The 16897-nt window shown below is 50.4% G+C and overlaps 1 protein-coding gene across 2 annotated transcripts in view; it reads right to left on the reverse strand.

The window, feature by feature from the left end:
- Positions 1 to 16897, reverse strand: part of CNOT12 (CCR4-NOT transcription complex subunit 12) — a 381414-nt gene that overhangs the window by 276602 nt on the left and 87915 nt on the right. For both annotated transcript variants that reach the window (XR_015307571.1, XM_086953347.1), the window contains exon 2: positions 8308 to 8434. Coding sequence is in view for 1 of the 2 variants with exons in the window: in XM_086953347.1 (XP_086809473.1) it covers positions 8308 to 8413 (106 nt within the window). In the remaining variant the exon portion in view is untranslated. The remainder of the gene's footprint in view (positions 1 to 8307; positions 8435 to 16897) is intronic.

Genomic DNA, 16897 nt, shown 5'->3' on the forward strand with positions numbered 1-16897 from the left:
AGCTCGCACACAGCATCCATGCAGCTCGCACACAGCATCCATGCAGCTCGCACACAGCATCCATGCAGCTCGCACACAGCATCCATGCAGCTCGCACACAGCATCCATGCAGCTCACACGAAGCACGCATGCAGCTCAAAGACAGCAAGCATACAGCTCACATAGGGCACGCATGGAGCTCACAGACAACATGCATGCAGCTGGCAGAGAGCATGCATGCAGCTGGCAGAGAGCATGCATGCAGCTGGCAGAGAGCATGCATGCAGCTGGCAGAGAGCATGCATGCAGCTGGCAGAGAGCATGCATGCAGCTGGCAGAGAGCATGCATGCAGCTGGCAATGAGCAAGCATGAAGCATGCATGCAGCTGGCAATGAGCATGCATGAAGCATGCATGCAGCAGGCATGCAGCAGGCAGGGAGCATGTATGCAGCTGGCAATGAGCATGCATGAAGCATGCATGCAGCAGGCATGCAGCAGGCAGGGAGCACGCATGCACCTCATCGACAGCATGCATACAGTTCACACAGGGCACGCATGGAGCTCACAGACAGCATGCATGCAGGGAGCATCCATGCAGCTGGCAGAGAGCATGCATGCAGCTGGCAGAGAGCATGCATACAGCTGGCAGAGAGCATGCATACAGCTCACATGGAGCACGCATGCACCTCACCGACAGCATGCATACAGTCCCCCCCAGGCACGCATGGAGCTCACAGACAGCATGCATACAGCTGACCGAGAGCATACCTACTGCTCGCAGAGATCATACATTCCGCTCGCAGAGAGCACACATACCGCTCGCAGAGAGCACACATACCGCTCGCAGAGATCATACATGTAGCTCGCAGAGAGCACACATGTAGCTCGCAGAGAGCACACATACCGCACTCAGGCTTGCATGCCCATGACATGAATAACGAGATGTGACGCCTCTCAGGGTCTGGCATTGGTCCAGAGGCCCCGGAGGATGCTGGAGAGGGGAGACCATCACATGTCCCTACGTTGGAGGGGACCCAGGGAGATGAGGCGGGGTCTCCACTGACTCCCCCCTCCGCCTCCCCCTGCCCGCCCCGCCCTCAGTCAGCATGAATGCCCCCGCGCAGGCTCACGCTCGCTCCTAGCTCTCTGCCTCGGAAGGGGGGGCATTGTAAAGGGACACACATCAGAAACACAATCCCCGATTCCCCCCCCCGCCCCGGACGACATGCGAGCAGCTCACCTTCATCCACAGGGCCGCATCCTTGTCCAGGGAGGGGATGGAATCACTGCTTTGCAGCCCGCCGTAGACACTGAGGAAGGACTAGCGGCTCTCAGCCATAGACATAAAAGACGGACCAGCCACAGCAGGCACACAGCAGACAAGCATTGCTTTCTGTGCCTGCCAAGTTCCCAGATCCACGTGCGAGCAGCTGCTAAAGTTCGGGTTTTAGATGTGCATTCTGGGAGTTGTAGTCCTGATTTTAGAATGAGCTGAAAAAGGCTAACCATCCCAGAATACAAAGAACAAATCTGGACTAAAGCAGCTGGTCAAGGATGGACTGAGTCTACCAAGGGGAGGGGGGGGGGACTGGTGAGAGACACCCCCCCCCCCCCACAATGGAGCTACAGAAAGGACCCCCACCTTTAGAGTGCAGGCAAGACTCATTACAGGGGGCGCTGTGGAGCCAGCCCAAAAGGGGTTCGATTTAGACCCTCCCTCCCTTGAAAGGCCCTCCAGAGCTCCACATACAGTACAGCCGGGGGGCGTAGCTTCAGGGGGGGTGAACCGTAACGTGGATGCAGGCGCTTGTTATGCCAGCGGACCCCCCCCATCTTACTGACCATGCTCCGCCCCTGAGCACACTTGTCCATTCTGGGAGTTTACTTTAACACCGGTGCATTTTGGGAGCTGGCCAGTGTTTCACTTTAATTGGGCCCAAACTCCTGATTAAAATTATATGCAGAGCACATTCCAGGAATGGAAAGCGGTGTCCTGATGGCACAGCGCCGTCCGGTTACCCCACCCACCTGGCTAAGTAACAGCATCCCAGGCTGATGCAAATGACCCCAGGCCACCAAGGATGCAACGATCCAGGCCGCAGGGCTTCTCTCACACGACATTGTCATCGGATAATTTAGTCCAATCACTTTCATAGATGGAATCGAGACTACAACTACCACAATGCATTTGTTTATAAGTTGCAAGCCCAGATCTGGAGTTTTGCAGAATTGGCAGGTGGTGTCTGCCTTTGGCCTATGGTGAGACTCGCGCAGGGATCTCTGGGTAAGATTCCCTGGGTGCTGTGGGTGAGACCCTGGGTGTCAGCTGGCCCAGGCCCTGAGGGAGACATTCAGCCAACCCTCATATTCAGCCCATGAATTTAGCACCCGGAACTATTATGCATTTTTCTACTTTGGGGATTTTGAGCCAACAAGTCCCATCATGCTGTTCACTAAAAACCAAGGACTGCCAAAGATCATCGGTATGACGTGTTACCGCCTATAACCATGTAGCAGCGCAGGACAGACCTCTAGGGAAATGTTACTGCCTGCCCGTCACGTGCTGGGTCCTGCCCTAGACGCTGCGGGTGAGACCTCGCTCCTGTGGGTGAGACCTCACTCACCCCTGTGGGGGAGACGTGCCCAGCGCACGTCTCCCCCAACCAGGTCGGTTCAGACCAGTGCCATAAAAAAAACACTTTACCGGATTACCCCAGGTCACTGCTTCTCCAGTGCTGGTCACTATTGAACACGTTTGATGCATTCTGGGAGATGTGGCGGATCCCTTAAACCAATTTCCTTAACATACCTGAAAACAATAATTTGTAAAAGGAAAAGTCTGGATTGATATGTTGAAAACATGGTTTGATTTGGAACCCTAAAGGTTGCCACGCCATGATAAAATGTAACTGTGGGGGTTGTAGTTTCACTGGACAGGACATAAGATATGTATGACATTTACCGTAATTGAAATATGCTTGAAAGTGGATTCTTTTAATTTCATTTATTATAATTATCTGTGTACATCTCCTTTTGAAATCTAATTTTTGTATCCTATTGAGCGCTTTGTCACAATTGTGTGACTGACAGAATCCCGGCACTCTGACATTTTAACAATTTATAGGTTAATAACCTTAATCAGTTTTTACATCAATATGACAAAGTTCTGTTCATTCACAGGTCAGAGCCAAAAGATAGAATCTCAAACATAATTTAAGTAGGATTTTAAGAATTTAATGCATATCAAAAATGATTTTTACATGTAAGCTAAAAACAACATCATAATATTTTTTGTCAAGACTGAATATATTCAGGGTTAATCCCAAAATCAATATAGCATGCAGAGTGTTTCTTTGAGGATTACGTGCACCAGTCCCAATGAGCAGAAACAGCTGACACGTGTTTCGTCAATTCCAGTGACTTCCTCAAGGCTTTTTTGAAAAGAACTTGGTGGTCCAGGAATAACTTGGTATGTTGAAAAGCTTGTCAGGCAGATAAATCTTTTTGTTCATATACATAAGAAATAGGAAATGCCCATAGTCAAATATGTAAGTTCCAGTAATAGCCGCAGACTAGTTATGTTGACCGTTTACTTTTAAGGGTAGTAAGAGTACAGTTTCTGAGTAATGTTCAATATTCCAGGATATTGTTTTTTTAGCAATAGCCGTAGATCGCGAAGGCTGTGATAAGCCCTTGAAGATACTTTCTCGGTGAAATGCGCCGTCCTACGTCTCGGACATCATTTTTTTCGCCGCAGCATACTTTGTCACAATTGTACTAAGGTCTATTTCATGAAACTAATAAAAAATATTTCAAACTACAAAAAAATGAGACTACTCTCTTGAAAACAAGCCCACATTTGTAGAAGTGTGCCGCGGCTGAGAATCCCTGCCCATGCTGAGCTGTAGACGAGAGACATGCCCCTCTCACCCAGGCGGTGCAGGTGAGCACCACCCAGGCGGTGCAGGTGTGCCCCACCCAGTCTGTGCAGGTGTGCACCACCCAGGGTGCTGTGTATGAAACCTACCATTGGAGGATGTCAGAGTTCTCAGTTTTATATGTTAGTAACTCATACAGTACAGGTTTTTAGGTCTCGCCTGTCGATGCGCATGCGCATCGAGCAAGCGAGACTATGGGGGCTTATCCACTCTTTATCCACACTGCAAGGAATCGTGGCGATTCCTTGCAGTGCCCGTGACTTTTAACCCTTTCGATGCTGATGACGAGCTCAGCTCGTCATCACCCAAAGGTGTTGTGTGCTGATGACGAGCTGAGCTCGTCATGGTGCCACTAAAATGGCATTTTCCAGCACAGGGGGGGAAAACGCCCAGCAGCCATGTGGTTAAGCTCAATGCGCATGCGCATTGAGCTTAAAAGCGCGTGCACGTCCGTCTTGTTTTACCCGCTCCGCCCCCTCCCCTTCCTGCCGTGTCGCATTTCTCCTCCCCCCTCCCCTCTCTTCCCTCCGTCTTGTTTGTTTTACCCGCTCCGCCCCCTCCCCTTCCCGCCGTGTCGCATTTCTCCTCCCCCCTCCCCTCTCTTCCCTCCGTCTTGTTTGTTTATTTTACCCGCTCCGCCCCCTCCCCTGCCCGCCGTGTCGCATTTTTTTTTAAATCCCCACTTCCCCCCTACCCCCATCAATGCCAACACTGACGTCGTGCTCTGCTGCTTGTTATGTTTAGCTTCCCCTTATCTTTGCTCCCTGTCTGATTCCCTCTGTCTTTCTCCTTCTCACTCTCTGGGGTTTTCGTGGCCGTTCACTTTCCATTCTATCCTCCTGTTTTCGATCTCACTGCATATCTCCGCCTCTCCCTACCCGTCTCTCATCCCCGTTTCCTTTGTTTCCACTCTCGGTACAACTCTACCCCTTTCTGTTTTACTTCCCAGTGCTCGCTCCCTTTCTTCACTTCTCTACACCTTCTGGTCAGGTTTTGTGTAAATTCCCTTTCCCCGATCTCTAAATTTCTCTGCTGGCTCCACTGGCAGCGCCTCTCTGGCCCCTTTCCCTTTCCTCCTCTCAGCTGCTCCCTACTCCCCCCTCCCCCCATTCCTGCTCTTACCGCTGCTCTCTCTGCCCACACCCTTCCGTCTCTCCATCTTCCCACTCCCTCTGCTCCCGCTTCTGACACATGTACATTATATTCTCACAAGAAATAACGCCCCGACACGTTCCCGCAGCGCAGCATATGCCAAAAACAACACCGCCGCTGCTGCCGTGAGCAATTCACGTATTTCCGGCTATTTGCGCGTCCACAACACTGTACGCAGAACAAGAACATCTGGGGGCGCCGCCATGCTTTCAATAATCTCCAAATTCTCCACGGACCACCCTCCGGCGTTTTTCACAAAGCTGCTCCTATTTCACACTCCCCAGTCTCACGTGGTACACACCTCCTACCAGCCTTAGTGGTACTCAACCCATACCAACCCCAGAGATCTTCTTGCCATTCCAGCTTCGCGCGGGTTCTCTGTCCTGCCACTGTCCCAGTGCGTTTCTACCCTGGGAATGCCCCACCGTGCGCCGGTCACAATATCTCACAGAGTTCGCACCTTGCTGTCTCGCTGTGGTGCTCTCTCTGCCCTGCAAATCTCTGGCCGTTTTCCCGCTCTATCAACTCCCAGTGGTATTTATGCTATAGCCCCCTCCTGTGGTATTTCTGCCCCCCATAGCTTTGCGGTCCCTCACTCACCCTCAACCCCTCACCCTCAACCCCTCACCCTCACTCACCCTCACCCTCACTCACCCTCAACCCCTCACTCACCCTCAACCCCTCACCCTCACTCACCCTCACTCACCCTCACCCTCACTCACCCTCAACCCCTCACCCTCACTCACCCTCACCCTCACTCACCCTCACTCACCCTCACCCTCACTCACCCTCACTCACCCTCAACCCATCACCCTCACTCACCCTCACTCACCCTCACTCACCCTCACCCTCACTCACCCTCAACCCCTCACCCTCACTCACCCTCAACCCCTCACCCTCACCCTCACTCACCCTCAACCCCTCACTCACCCTCACTCTCACTCACCCTCAACCCCTCACCCTCACTCACCCTCACCCTCACTCACCCTCAACCCCTCACCCTCACTCACCCCCAACCCCTCACTCACCCTCAACCCCTCACCCTCAACATCAACCCCTCACCCTCACTCACCCTCACCCTCACTCACCCTCACCCTCACTCACCCTCACCCTCACTCACCCTCACCCTCACTCACCCTCACTCACCCTCACCCTCACTCACCCTCACCCTCACTCACCCTCACTCACCCTCACCCTCACTCACCCTCACCCTCACTCACCCTCACCCTCACTCACCCTCACTCACCCTCACCCTCACTCACCCTCACTCACCCTCACTCACCCTCACTCTCACTCACCCTCAACCCCTCACCCTCACTCACCCTCAACCCCTCACTCACCCTCACTCACCCTCACTCACCCTCACCCACCCTCACCCTCACTCACCCTCACTCACCCTCAACCCCTCACCCTCACACAGTGCAATAGGTCTCGGAGCATTTGAGTTAGAGCTTTTAGAAATGTTTATGGCTTTTTTTTTTAATTCTTTAGCATTGGCTACAGGAAACAAAAATGCTAAAGATTTACAAAAAACCCATAAACAATTCTAAAAGCGCTAACTCTAATGCTGCGAGACCTATTGCATTTCCAATGCTTGTTTAATTTGCATTCTGGGATTTGTAGTCCTATTGACACTTATAATATTAGGGCAACGAGAACCAGAATTAAAAGAAAAACCTTTAGTTGGTGAGCTACTCTGGCATGGAGGTAGGAATCATGGGCGCTCTGTGCAGAGGGTGAGACCCCACCAGGTGAAAGGCCTCCAGGACAGCAAAGGATGCAGGTCAGAGCCCCCTTTATCAGGGATGAGACCAAGCAGTGACTGTGAGTGACACCGGGGGCAGCCTGCCTTTTGTCGCGGGCCGAGCCTTGTCTCGTCCCAGTGTGGCGGATGCCAACAGGGAGCGGCGGTGTGACCTCGCCTGGGCTTAGGTGGTCCACCTCACTCCATGCCCTGTGATATCATGTGGCATTCAAATGCATTATGGATATTGTAGTCCTAGTTTTTTCCCCTAAACTAATTATACTGACTCGCCTGATAGCCAGGGCCAGACTGGGAACCGAAAGCGGCCCTGGCAAACTGCTCAGCCGCCCCCCCTGGGGTGAGAAGGGGTGCAGCTGAGCAGTCTGCGAGGGCCGGTTTCGGCTGATTTTGTTACAGGGGCAAATATTGCCAACCCCCGGTAACAAAAACGGCCCCCCAAGGGACCCAAAACAGGCCCCAACCCCAGCAGCCCACTGGGGAAACGCCCGGTGCCCGCTACGGCCAGTCCGGCCCTGCCGATAGCAACAATTTGTAGGAAAAAAGCCAGTGCTGGAAACCACAGGCCTGATTTAGACCTCGGCGTAAGGGTTCCTCTGTCACAACGGTGCCAGATGTCCCGTCCGCCGAAATATAAATCCCACAGGATATTATGGAAGACCTAAATCAAGCCCAGAGTGTCTGCAATGACCCTATATGTGAGAGCATTCATTTTACCGTCGCGCGCTGCGGGCGAGGTCATTGTGGAGTAACCTGTTAACTCCTTTCTAAACAAATGGCTGACTGACTGACTGACTGAAGGTACTTATAGAGCGCACTTATGCCGAGGCGTCTTGGCGCTGGGTACAAGATCGAGGCACACAGCTGACTCTAGCCTTGCAAGAAAAGCCTGGTCTTAATAGCTTTCCTAAAAATGGTCGGCGAAGGCTGGAGTCGAAGCGAGACGGGAAGAGCGTTCCACAACTTAGCTGCTAAGAAGGAGAAACGTTTCCCGCCCCATGTAACTCGCTTTATCAATGGAGGAAGAACCAGCCCAGAATCCAGTGATCTTAGGCAGCGTGAAATCTGATTTGCAAGGAGAAACTTTAGTGTTATTTCATTCTGAAAGTTTTAAAAAGTTTGCTTCTTTTACAGTGTACATTGATTCCTCAAAGGCATTACCATGGTCACACAACTGGTGAAGTGATGACGAGAGGCCAGACCCACTGTATGGGGCGACTGTGCCCACACACGTAAGGACCATCATGGTTTGGGCACACCGGCTGCAGTGAACATCACTTCGCAGCACCCTACTGTAGGAGCCAGAGTGTGTCTGCGAGGGTCCTGGTGTCGCAGGGTCTGGGTCCCACGCTTGCCTCCCAATGATTAACAATTCCCTCACATGACGTTGGCGTGGTTTGTAAGGTCCTGTCCTTACCACCACAGAGCTCTGTCACCCCTGCCACCCTCTCACATCCCCAGTGTCGGACACTCACCTGTCTCTTCGGAGTCCATCTGCTCGGTGGACCCAGGGTTCCCGTCCCGCGGCTGGTCAGTGGGTATCCGGCGCGGGGCTGGAAGAGGCTTCGCCAGTGATGTCATCGTGACGTCAGACTGCTTTTACTACAACATGAAGAGAAATGGAGAAGGTGAGGAGAGACAGCCAGGTGAGACGTACACACATCTACATGCCTCCAAGATGCCTTCATCTGGGACCCCGATTACTGTAAACCTTTAAAGCAACGACCTACAATCCATGGGCATGATGCGGATGGACTTACGGTAAGTGGGTAAGGGTGGCAGACCTCAGCGGCATGTGAAAACACAGAGCAGGTATATATTAAACAGACCCCCAAACATAGACCACTGCAACCTTGGTGTTACACAAATATTATGCAAGAAAAATTTAATAATTTAATACCATCGAGAACGTCCTCCAAAATATACCAGAAGTTGGGTAAACTACCCAGTATGAAAAGGTGCGTGAGGTGAGTTTGCTGGATTTGGGATTTAAATCCAGGCCGAAATTCAATTATGATGATGTTTGTGTGCGTCCAGATTTGAGAAATCTAGATTTCTCTGTCTGTGTTTTAGGGGAAGGGGTTCTTGCAGTCTGTTTTTACATAAAAACATAGACCTGGTGGGCTGTGCATAGTGAACGTGGCTGTGCTGGGCTATGAGCAGTGCTTAATTTGAGCCGGTGGTTTAGGTGCTAAGTACTGGTCCATAATTGTCCACTTACGGCAGTCTGCCACATGGTAGCACTGTTTGACTCATTTACAGATGAGCACAACTACAGTTGTTTATTAATTCATTATACATTTGGGGGTCTGGAATAGTCTGAATTGTCACACTTGCAGGGTGTGATGGTTAGTAGTCATGGGTGGTGCACGCTGCACTGGCCTCCTCACGAGGGCCCCGGCACTTGTTTTATTACAACACTAGTACGAGTTCCAAGAGATGGCGACCATTAATGGCTGAGACCTACACGCCATGACGGGCTGGCGCGTGTCTACGTCATACAACAATGGCGGCAGCAGTCCACGTCACCTGGCAGCGCACAGTTACACCTTCAGCACATGGCTCTGGGGGTGTGGCCTCTGGGGCCCAGGACACAGGTGCCCCTCCCTGGTGCCCCCTCTCTGTGTCTCTAGGACCGTCTCCCCAGAGGCCTTTCCCTTCTCAGGGCTCTGGCCTTTAAGAGACCCCCAGAATGAGCCCCCTCGGGCGCTCTATCAAAAGATCCTCAGTAACAGGACATCTTATCATCACTAGGGTTACTTTTTATAAGCACCAAACATTCCATGTCAATAAAAACCAAACAATCCTGGGCTTTTATATTGTATAATTAATGAAGAACGAACACGAGGAACACACAACAGACCCTTAAAAGCGGCCCCCTCTGCAGGAGACCAGGGAAGAAAGAGCTCGAGCAGATAAAAAATTAAAGGGAACAAACAGAGAGGGCGCCCCATTCCCCAATAAAAGAGGTCAAAGGGGGGGGGGGGGGGGGGGGGGGGGTTCCATAGAATTACAAACGGGAAAATAAATATAGAATGAGGAAGAGCCTAAGCTATGTTGAGGCACTGACACACGCTCACGCACACACACGCACACACAAACGCGCGCTCACACGCACACACACACACACAGGCTCACACACACACACACGCTCACACGCACACACGCTCACACGCACACACGCTCACACACACACACACTCTCATACAGTCACACACATACACACACACACACATTCACACATACACACACACACTCATACTCACACACACATATACACTCGCTCGCACACGCACACACACACTCACTCACTCACTCACACAGACCATGGTTAGGCGGGCTTGGAGAGAGCGACGCGCATCGGGTGTAACTGACCAGAGTCACCTGGAGAAGGCATCTGAGTTTAAAACTCCTGGGGCTTTTTACTCCTCAGAGGGCTGCATCCTCCTCAAAGAGTAGTAACTGTCAGGTTTCTGAATGTCTGACCTCCGCCGGTGTGAACGTCTTCCACTGATGCTTCACAAGAGCTGTAGATCTTACACGCAGGTCGTGTACCTTTGAGGGGTGTTGTCCGCCTGGCTCCAGCGCCCTTCACACATCTCAGTAAGGCGGACACCAGTCACGGGTGAACCCTGCTCAACCGGAAGTGTGTGCAGCGTTTACAGCAGCACCTGTAAACATACGATCATTAGTAGGGGTCCCCCGCTGTTAAGAAGGATGTAAAACCTCAAAATACTACACGTTGCAGTTCTTCTTCGACCTCTACAGGGCACAACAATACCAGCGAAACAGAGCCAAGCGTCCTGTTCCACCGAGAGGGCGAATGCCAAACCAGATATGGGGCAGACACAGATCCCCTACACCACCTTCCCAATCCAGGGTCGATATGTCCTCTTCCGGTCCCCCTAAGTTCATGATTCCCACAGGGAGCCCCCTCCGTCTCATGTGGGACCCTCTGCAGGAGAGATTCTCTGACCCAGCATTACTTGTCGATTGCCTTTCCTCTTTCCTAGAAACCCCCTGTTTGAATACCACGGTCTTCAAGATACCGCTCTCCCAGACTCTCTCCACCATTTGCTTCCCTCCGTAGAGGAGTGTCACGGACCCGGAAGTGGCAATGCCAAGGTCTATCATCACAGCGTCTGTGTCAAGTGAATGTGGCACATTGAGGGCGGTAGGACTTGGCTATGGTGCGATGCGGTCGATGGCCAGAGGGTTTGGTCAATACGATGGTCTTTGTTGGGCAGACATCTATGACAGGCGCTGAGTATGGCTCGTGTCCACTACACGTGGCTGTGTGGGGCTGATGGAGGTTACAAAACATGGCGGCTGAGTGATACAGGACACGGCTCAAGAGGCCTCACGTTAACAACTCATGGCTATGCAGACGGAGGCCTCCAAAGCGAGCTTGAGTCTAAATCCCACAAACGGAAGACCACGAAGGGCTGGAGTCTACACCGCATGGAGATGGAGGGCGGAGCTGGTCAACGTACGGACGAGGTCTGCATCGCACGGCTACGAAGGGCTGAGGTCTGCAATTCATGGCGGTGGAGGGCCTTGCTCTAGAAGATACAGCGAAGGATGCGTGAGATGGTCAGCACCTGGGTATGGTGTCTGAAGACTGTTCCAGTGGGGGACTGAGCACCTTCAAACATGGCTGGATCTCCACCATATGACTCTTGGGGTCTCTGGCGTTCACCTTTTGGATGTCACATGATTCATCGATGTTGTACTAAATGATGTCCAAATTCCTGGCCCGTAAGGGTGCCAGTTGTGAGTGAGTTAGAGTCAGAACTATCGTAAACTTGTTTCACTTTGTCTTCAAAGAAGAGGGAGCCAATCATTGATCTTCTTAGCAGCACCTCTCCTTTTTTGCAGGTCATGTCATGGTTCTCTCCTTCTTGGCACCTTAACGCCAAGCCAAGGGTTCGGAAGGGTTGAGGTCTATAAGACTTGACCATGGTGGGCTGCACTCTACAGCAGGGGGCTCTGGAGAGCTGAGACATGGACTATACATTCGTAAGAGAATCAGAATCCACAGGACATGACCAGGCTCCGCTGGTGATTGTAACACTCGCTTAAGACGGTGCGAACACCTTCTATCCATGCGGACACCAGGACAGTGATCGACAACTCATAACTCTGCCAGGTCAATGCTCAGTGGCACAGACTTTCAGCAGAGCTGGGATCCGGAGCCCATTGGCATCTCAAGGGCTCGCTCTTGGCTACCAAGCTCCTCAGTTGAAGGTTCCAGGTCACAAACGCTCCCGACTGCCCCTTGGCCAGAGAGCATTCCATAAGATCTTCCTCTCCAATGGATATCTGCTGCACTTCTGGTTCTCGCTAGCTTCTCAGCAGAAGAGGGTCAAGCTATGTCTGGCTGAGATTGGCCGCAATATAATTTTCGTGTATAGTAAAGACGGTTTCTTCAATCGATGCACCAGGGTTGGCGACCCACAGACCGGCTGAAGACCTGTCGCATCCGGGCTCTGAGTGGTACAAAGGGGTGAGCGTAGCACAGTTCCTAGTATTTTGTCGCAGTTCTTTCTTATCCACGCGAGATAGTGGTGGCCATCGTAACTATGTGTAGAAGAAAAGTGTGCACAGTCTTTTGTCACCGGAGTGTCTAAAGCGCATAACAAAAGTAATATTGAAGGATACCTTAGTCTACAGAATAAGGTCTGCAGGAGGCAGATAGATAGTTTTACTCAACTTTCAGATCTATGAAACCCTCTTGTGCACCCTAGAACCCCCTAATGTGTGGATTCTTTAAGAGTCCTGTCTCTATCACTCACTCTACCCCTTGAACAGGAACTCGGTTCTCAAAACCCCTCGCGCCTGAATCCATAACGATGAACGTGTTTCGATAGCATAGGTATCTGCTCTGGTCATTACGCTGGCCAATATGGAGTTCTCAGGAGCAAGTCCATAAAATGCCCGCAAGCTCAAGATCTCTAGGGCCAGACCGCCCCCTTTCAAGGTGGGGTCACTTCTGTTCTAAGCTCCATTGTTGAACCTAAATAATGACTCATGATCGTAACCAGCCCATTATGGAATTATTCAAAATGTTTTGAATTCCATGTAGAAGTATTTATTCCAGCTTTCTTCGTCTATAAATGTACGACTTGTTGTAGTATGTTTTGGGCGGGAGGTACCGTTCAGCGTGGGGTCTGCGCGACTGCATATATCAAGAGCTGCACGTAAGGATGGATGGGTGAATGGGTAACTCTTCTTTGGGTGTCGACAGTGGGCTGAGGTTTTAATGAAGAACTTGGGGGTGGATATGCAAGCAGGAATCCTGGTGCAGATGGGGCAGTTTTAGCCCCACCCTGTTCAGTGAACCATAATTGGTTGAAACGTCTAATGATGCAAGTCAACAATGTTTTAGACAAGATGGCCGCCGCCACCAAGTCTCCAATGATGCAGAACAACGTTTCAGACAAGATGGCCACCATCTCCCACTCTAGCAATGCGGGACAACTATGTTTCTGACAAAAAGTCTGCCTTTCCCCAGCCTCCAAGGGTCAACAAACTTGCAGACAAAGAGATTGTCCCACCCAGTCTCTAATGATACAGGGCCACAACTTTTCAACCAAGATGGCGGCCACTGCCCAGTCTCTAATGCTGCAGGATAACAACGTCTCAGACAAGATTACAGACACCGCCCAGACGGTACCATTCTCTGCCAGGCCAGAAGGATCTCACTTGAGAAAACATGAAAGGGTGTCAGGAATCACAGTAGCTTTTCTCCCAATGTTCATCCACCCAATATCATGAGTTTTTGATTGGAGATATCTAGTCTGCACCTTCAATTGTTTTGCTACCAGAAAATGCTGTCTGGATGATAAAGCAGCCTGGACCCTGCCCCTGGAATATACACTCTCCTCCCCTCCTGGGAGGTACACACCCATGCAGCTCTCAGTGTCTTTTCCAATGCAAGGGGGAGCAACAGGCTGCAACCAAGGGTAGGGTTCTCTGAGGACTTTAAAAATCAGGTCTGTCAACAAGTAGAGAGGGGGAGCAGCCTTAGTTTTGGGGGTAGGGGGACTTCTGCCCAGCTGCAAACTCTCTTTCAACATCCTGCCACGCCCAGGGGCACATAAGTTACACCAGGGGTTTCCAGCCTTTTCTGTAATAAGAGCTACTTATGTTCAATAAAAATCATTCGGATCTGCTAATATTATAAGTGCTCCTATAGTGACCACAACGGACACGATTACATTAGTGGCCCCTATATGCAGCGTATCAAACGTGATCCCCTCAATGCATGGGGCACGGCTGCCGGCAGTAATGTAAACAAAAGGTAGCATTAGTCATTTATCCCCAATGCTGCATGATTTATCCCTCAAAGATCAGCTGTAAATAGGTCCAATCAACAGCCTATGATTTCTGAAAATATACACGTTTTATTGTAGGTATACGTATATTAATTCAACCAATCAAAAGCTTCTAATTTAGTAGTCAAGGCTGCGCACAGGAGAGGTACTGGCAGGTAGCTGGTGAGCTGCCGGCAGCTCACGGGCTCCTCGTTGGACAAGCCTGAGTTACACCTTCTTCGACCTGTGCGGACTAGAGGACTTGCACTGCCTTTGATTCGCCGGCACCTGCTTTGTCATCTTGATGGCACACGAGCTGGCTTTACAACACTAACCTTCCCAGCCCTAGTAACCCTGGAGCTCTGTAGAGCCAGGTGCAACAGATGGGAGTGTGTACCTTGCACCTTGACCACTTGTTCTTCTGCCAATTAACCCTCCCTGTGACTCCCACGCTCAGGCTCAGACTCTTGACCCTCAATGCTTCTGCACTTCTATGCCAAACAGACCAGGTACCCGGGAACTTCCTGAGCGAAGGAAGTGTAGTGTACTGTTTACGCATGTGTGCCCAACTCCTGTAATAGGCCTATAGGATGCAGTGTTTGACCTGACTACACCCTCGCAGGGCTCCTGCTAGGAGCAGCATCCTACAGAGGAGTTTTACCCCCAGTTTACAATGGCTGCCACTACTTCAAAGAGATATGTATTAAATGTAGTTTACTAGTACCTCCACCATACAATTACATGAACCCTAACAGTAATCCTCTCACTACCACTTACACATAACTAATTACTTGTAACTGAATGAATAATCTTACCCTGGACGAAATGCTAACACAATTCATAACCTATATTTTAATACAATACATTAAATTATTTTATACTAAAAGAGATAATATTCAATTATGTTTGATTAAAACATATCCTTAACTTAACCCTCATGCCAGGTCCAAATAAAATAAAATTTAACGTTGTTTCTTCGTACCCAACCTTAAAGCTGTGTCTAACCAAACTTTCAGGTAAATTGAATTAAAATAAACTTAAATTTTGTTAAATTGACAAACATTAATTTAATTTTAATGCTGACCCTAAATACAAATAAATGACATTTAGTAAATGTGTTTAAATTATTCTTATTTCTAACACAAACCCTAACTTAAAATTATATAAATAACTATAACCTAAACTAAAACTAATCCTAAATTAGTTTCATTTTTAACTTACGAGTACACTTTATTTAACCTTAGAGTTAATTATATCCCTAACCTTCTATTACAAACAATTAAAATAAATGTAATAAGTAACCTTAACCTGATGCTGAACCTAGGCCAAGATGTAATGAATTTAACCTAAAGTAATTCATTAACCTTCACTGAACCCTGATGCTACGGGAGACATAGTTTACAACGAATGAGCTACCACGCATTCCATTCATTACAACGCGGTCATTACAACAACCTCGCTGTTACATCGCAGACAATTACAACGACTTGCTGTAGGGGCAGGCGTTGTTGGATTTTAGGTCCAACACTTTCCCTATTGTTGCACAGACTGGAGTTGGAATAGTAAATTCTACTATTCCAACACCCAGGGCCCCCTACAGCAAGTTGCACCGGGGTTCCTTGCCCGGATCCCAGTATTCATGCTGTGCCCTCCTATCAATCAAGCAGTACTTGTAGAGCTCGGCTTATCACCCGTAAGGGTCTCCAGGTGCTGGGCTGCTGGGCCGAGTTGAACAGCAAGGCCTTGAGACTCTTCCTGAAGTCCGTCACCGAGGGTGATGTTCGGAGGTGGAGAGGGAGGCGTTCCAGGACTTGGCGTCAAGGCGGGAGAAGGAGCGGCCTCTGCTATGGCAGATGCACGGTGTCTGTGAGAGGGAGGCGGAGTGGAGGTTCATGGGTGGCTGGTGGAAGGATCCTACCCCCCAAATCCCTCACCGCACACCAGGCTATTTCACTCTCTGGGAAGCATAGTCCTCCTGAAAACCTCGCCTGAGGTTCTGACCCAAGCTCAGCATTGCATAGGGTGGGATACGACAAAAGCTCTATTTAGGGTCCTTGTAGAGGCACCTTAGGACGGCTTGTAGGGGAGGTGTAAGTTCACACCAGAGACAGAACAGGCATCATTTCTCTTGCGAGCTGAACTGACACCCTACTGTTCCTTGAAGGCGAAGCCAGGAGGTTGGAGGGTCTGCCCAGTGTGAATGTTTCCAAGAGACTGATATCGCTTCTTATGGAGTAACTTAGAGAATGAACAGGTGATTTTACAGCCCTGGTTACCAGCTGACTGGACTACAGCAACACACTCTATGCAAGACTCACTGCCCAACTCCTAACAAGACTCCAGACAATGCAGAACGCAGCAGGTAGACTCATCCTCAACGTCACCAAATGGACTCACATCACCCCCACCTCAGGAGCCGCCACTGGCTCCCTGTCCAGAAGAGATGCCAATTCCAGATGCTGACACACAAATACAAGGCCCTCCCATGACCAAGGACCAGCATACATCAGCCACCGCCTGAACTTCCACCAACCCTCCAGACACCTGTGCTCCACCTCCCTCCCTCACACTCCCAGCATCAAAGCAGCAGTGGAGGACGCTCCTTCTCCTACCTCACTGCCAAGTCCTGGAACGACCTTCGCCTGCACCTCCGAACATAACCATCTCTCACCGAATTCAGAAAGTGATTCAAGACCTGGCTCTTCACTGATCCCAGCATGAACCCAGTGCCTGGATATCCTCGCGGGAC

This window comes from Lissotriton vulgaris, chromosome 1_2 (assembly GCF_964263255.1).
Source record: "Lissotriton vulgaris chromosome 1_2, aLisVul1.2, whole genome shotgun sequence".
Lineage (NCBI taxonomy): Eukaryota > Metazoa > Chordata > Amphibia > Caudata > Salamandridae > Lissotriton > Lissotriton vulgaris.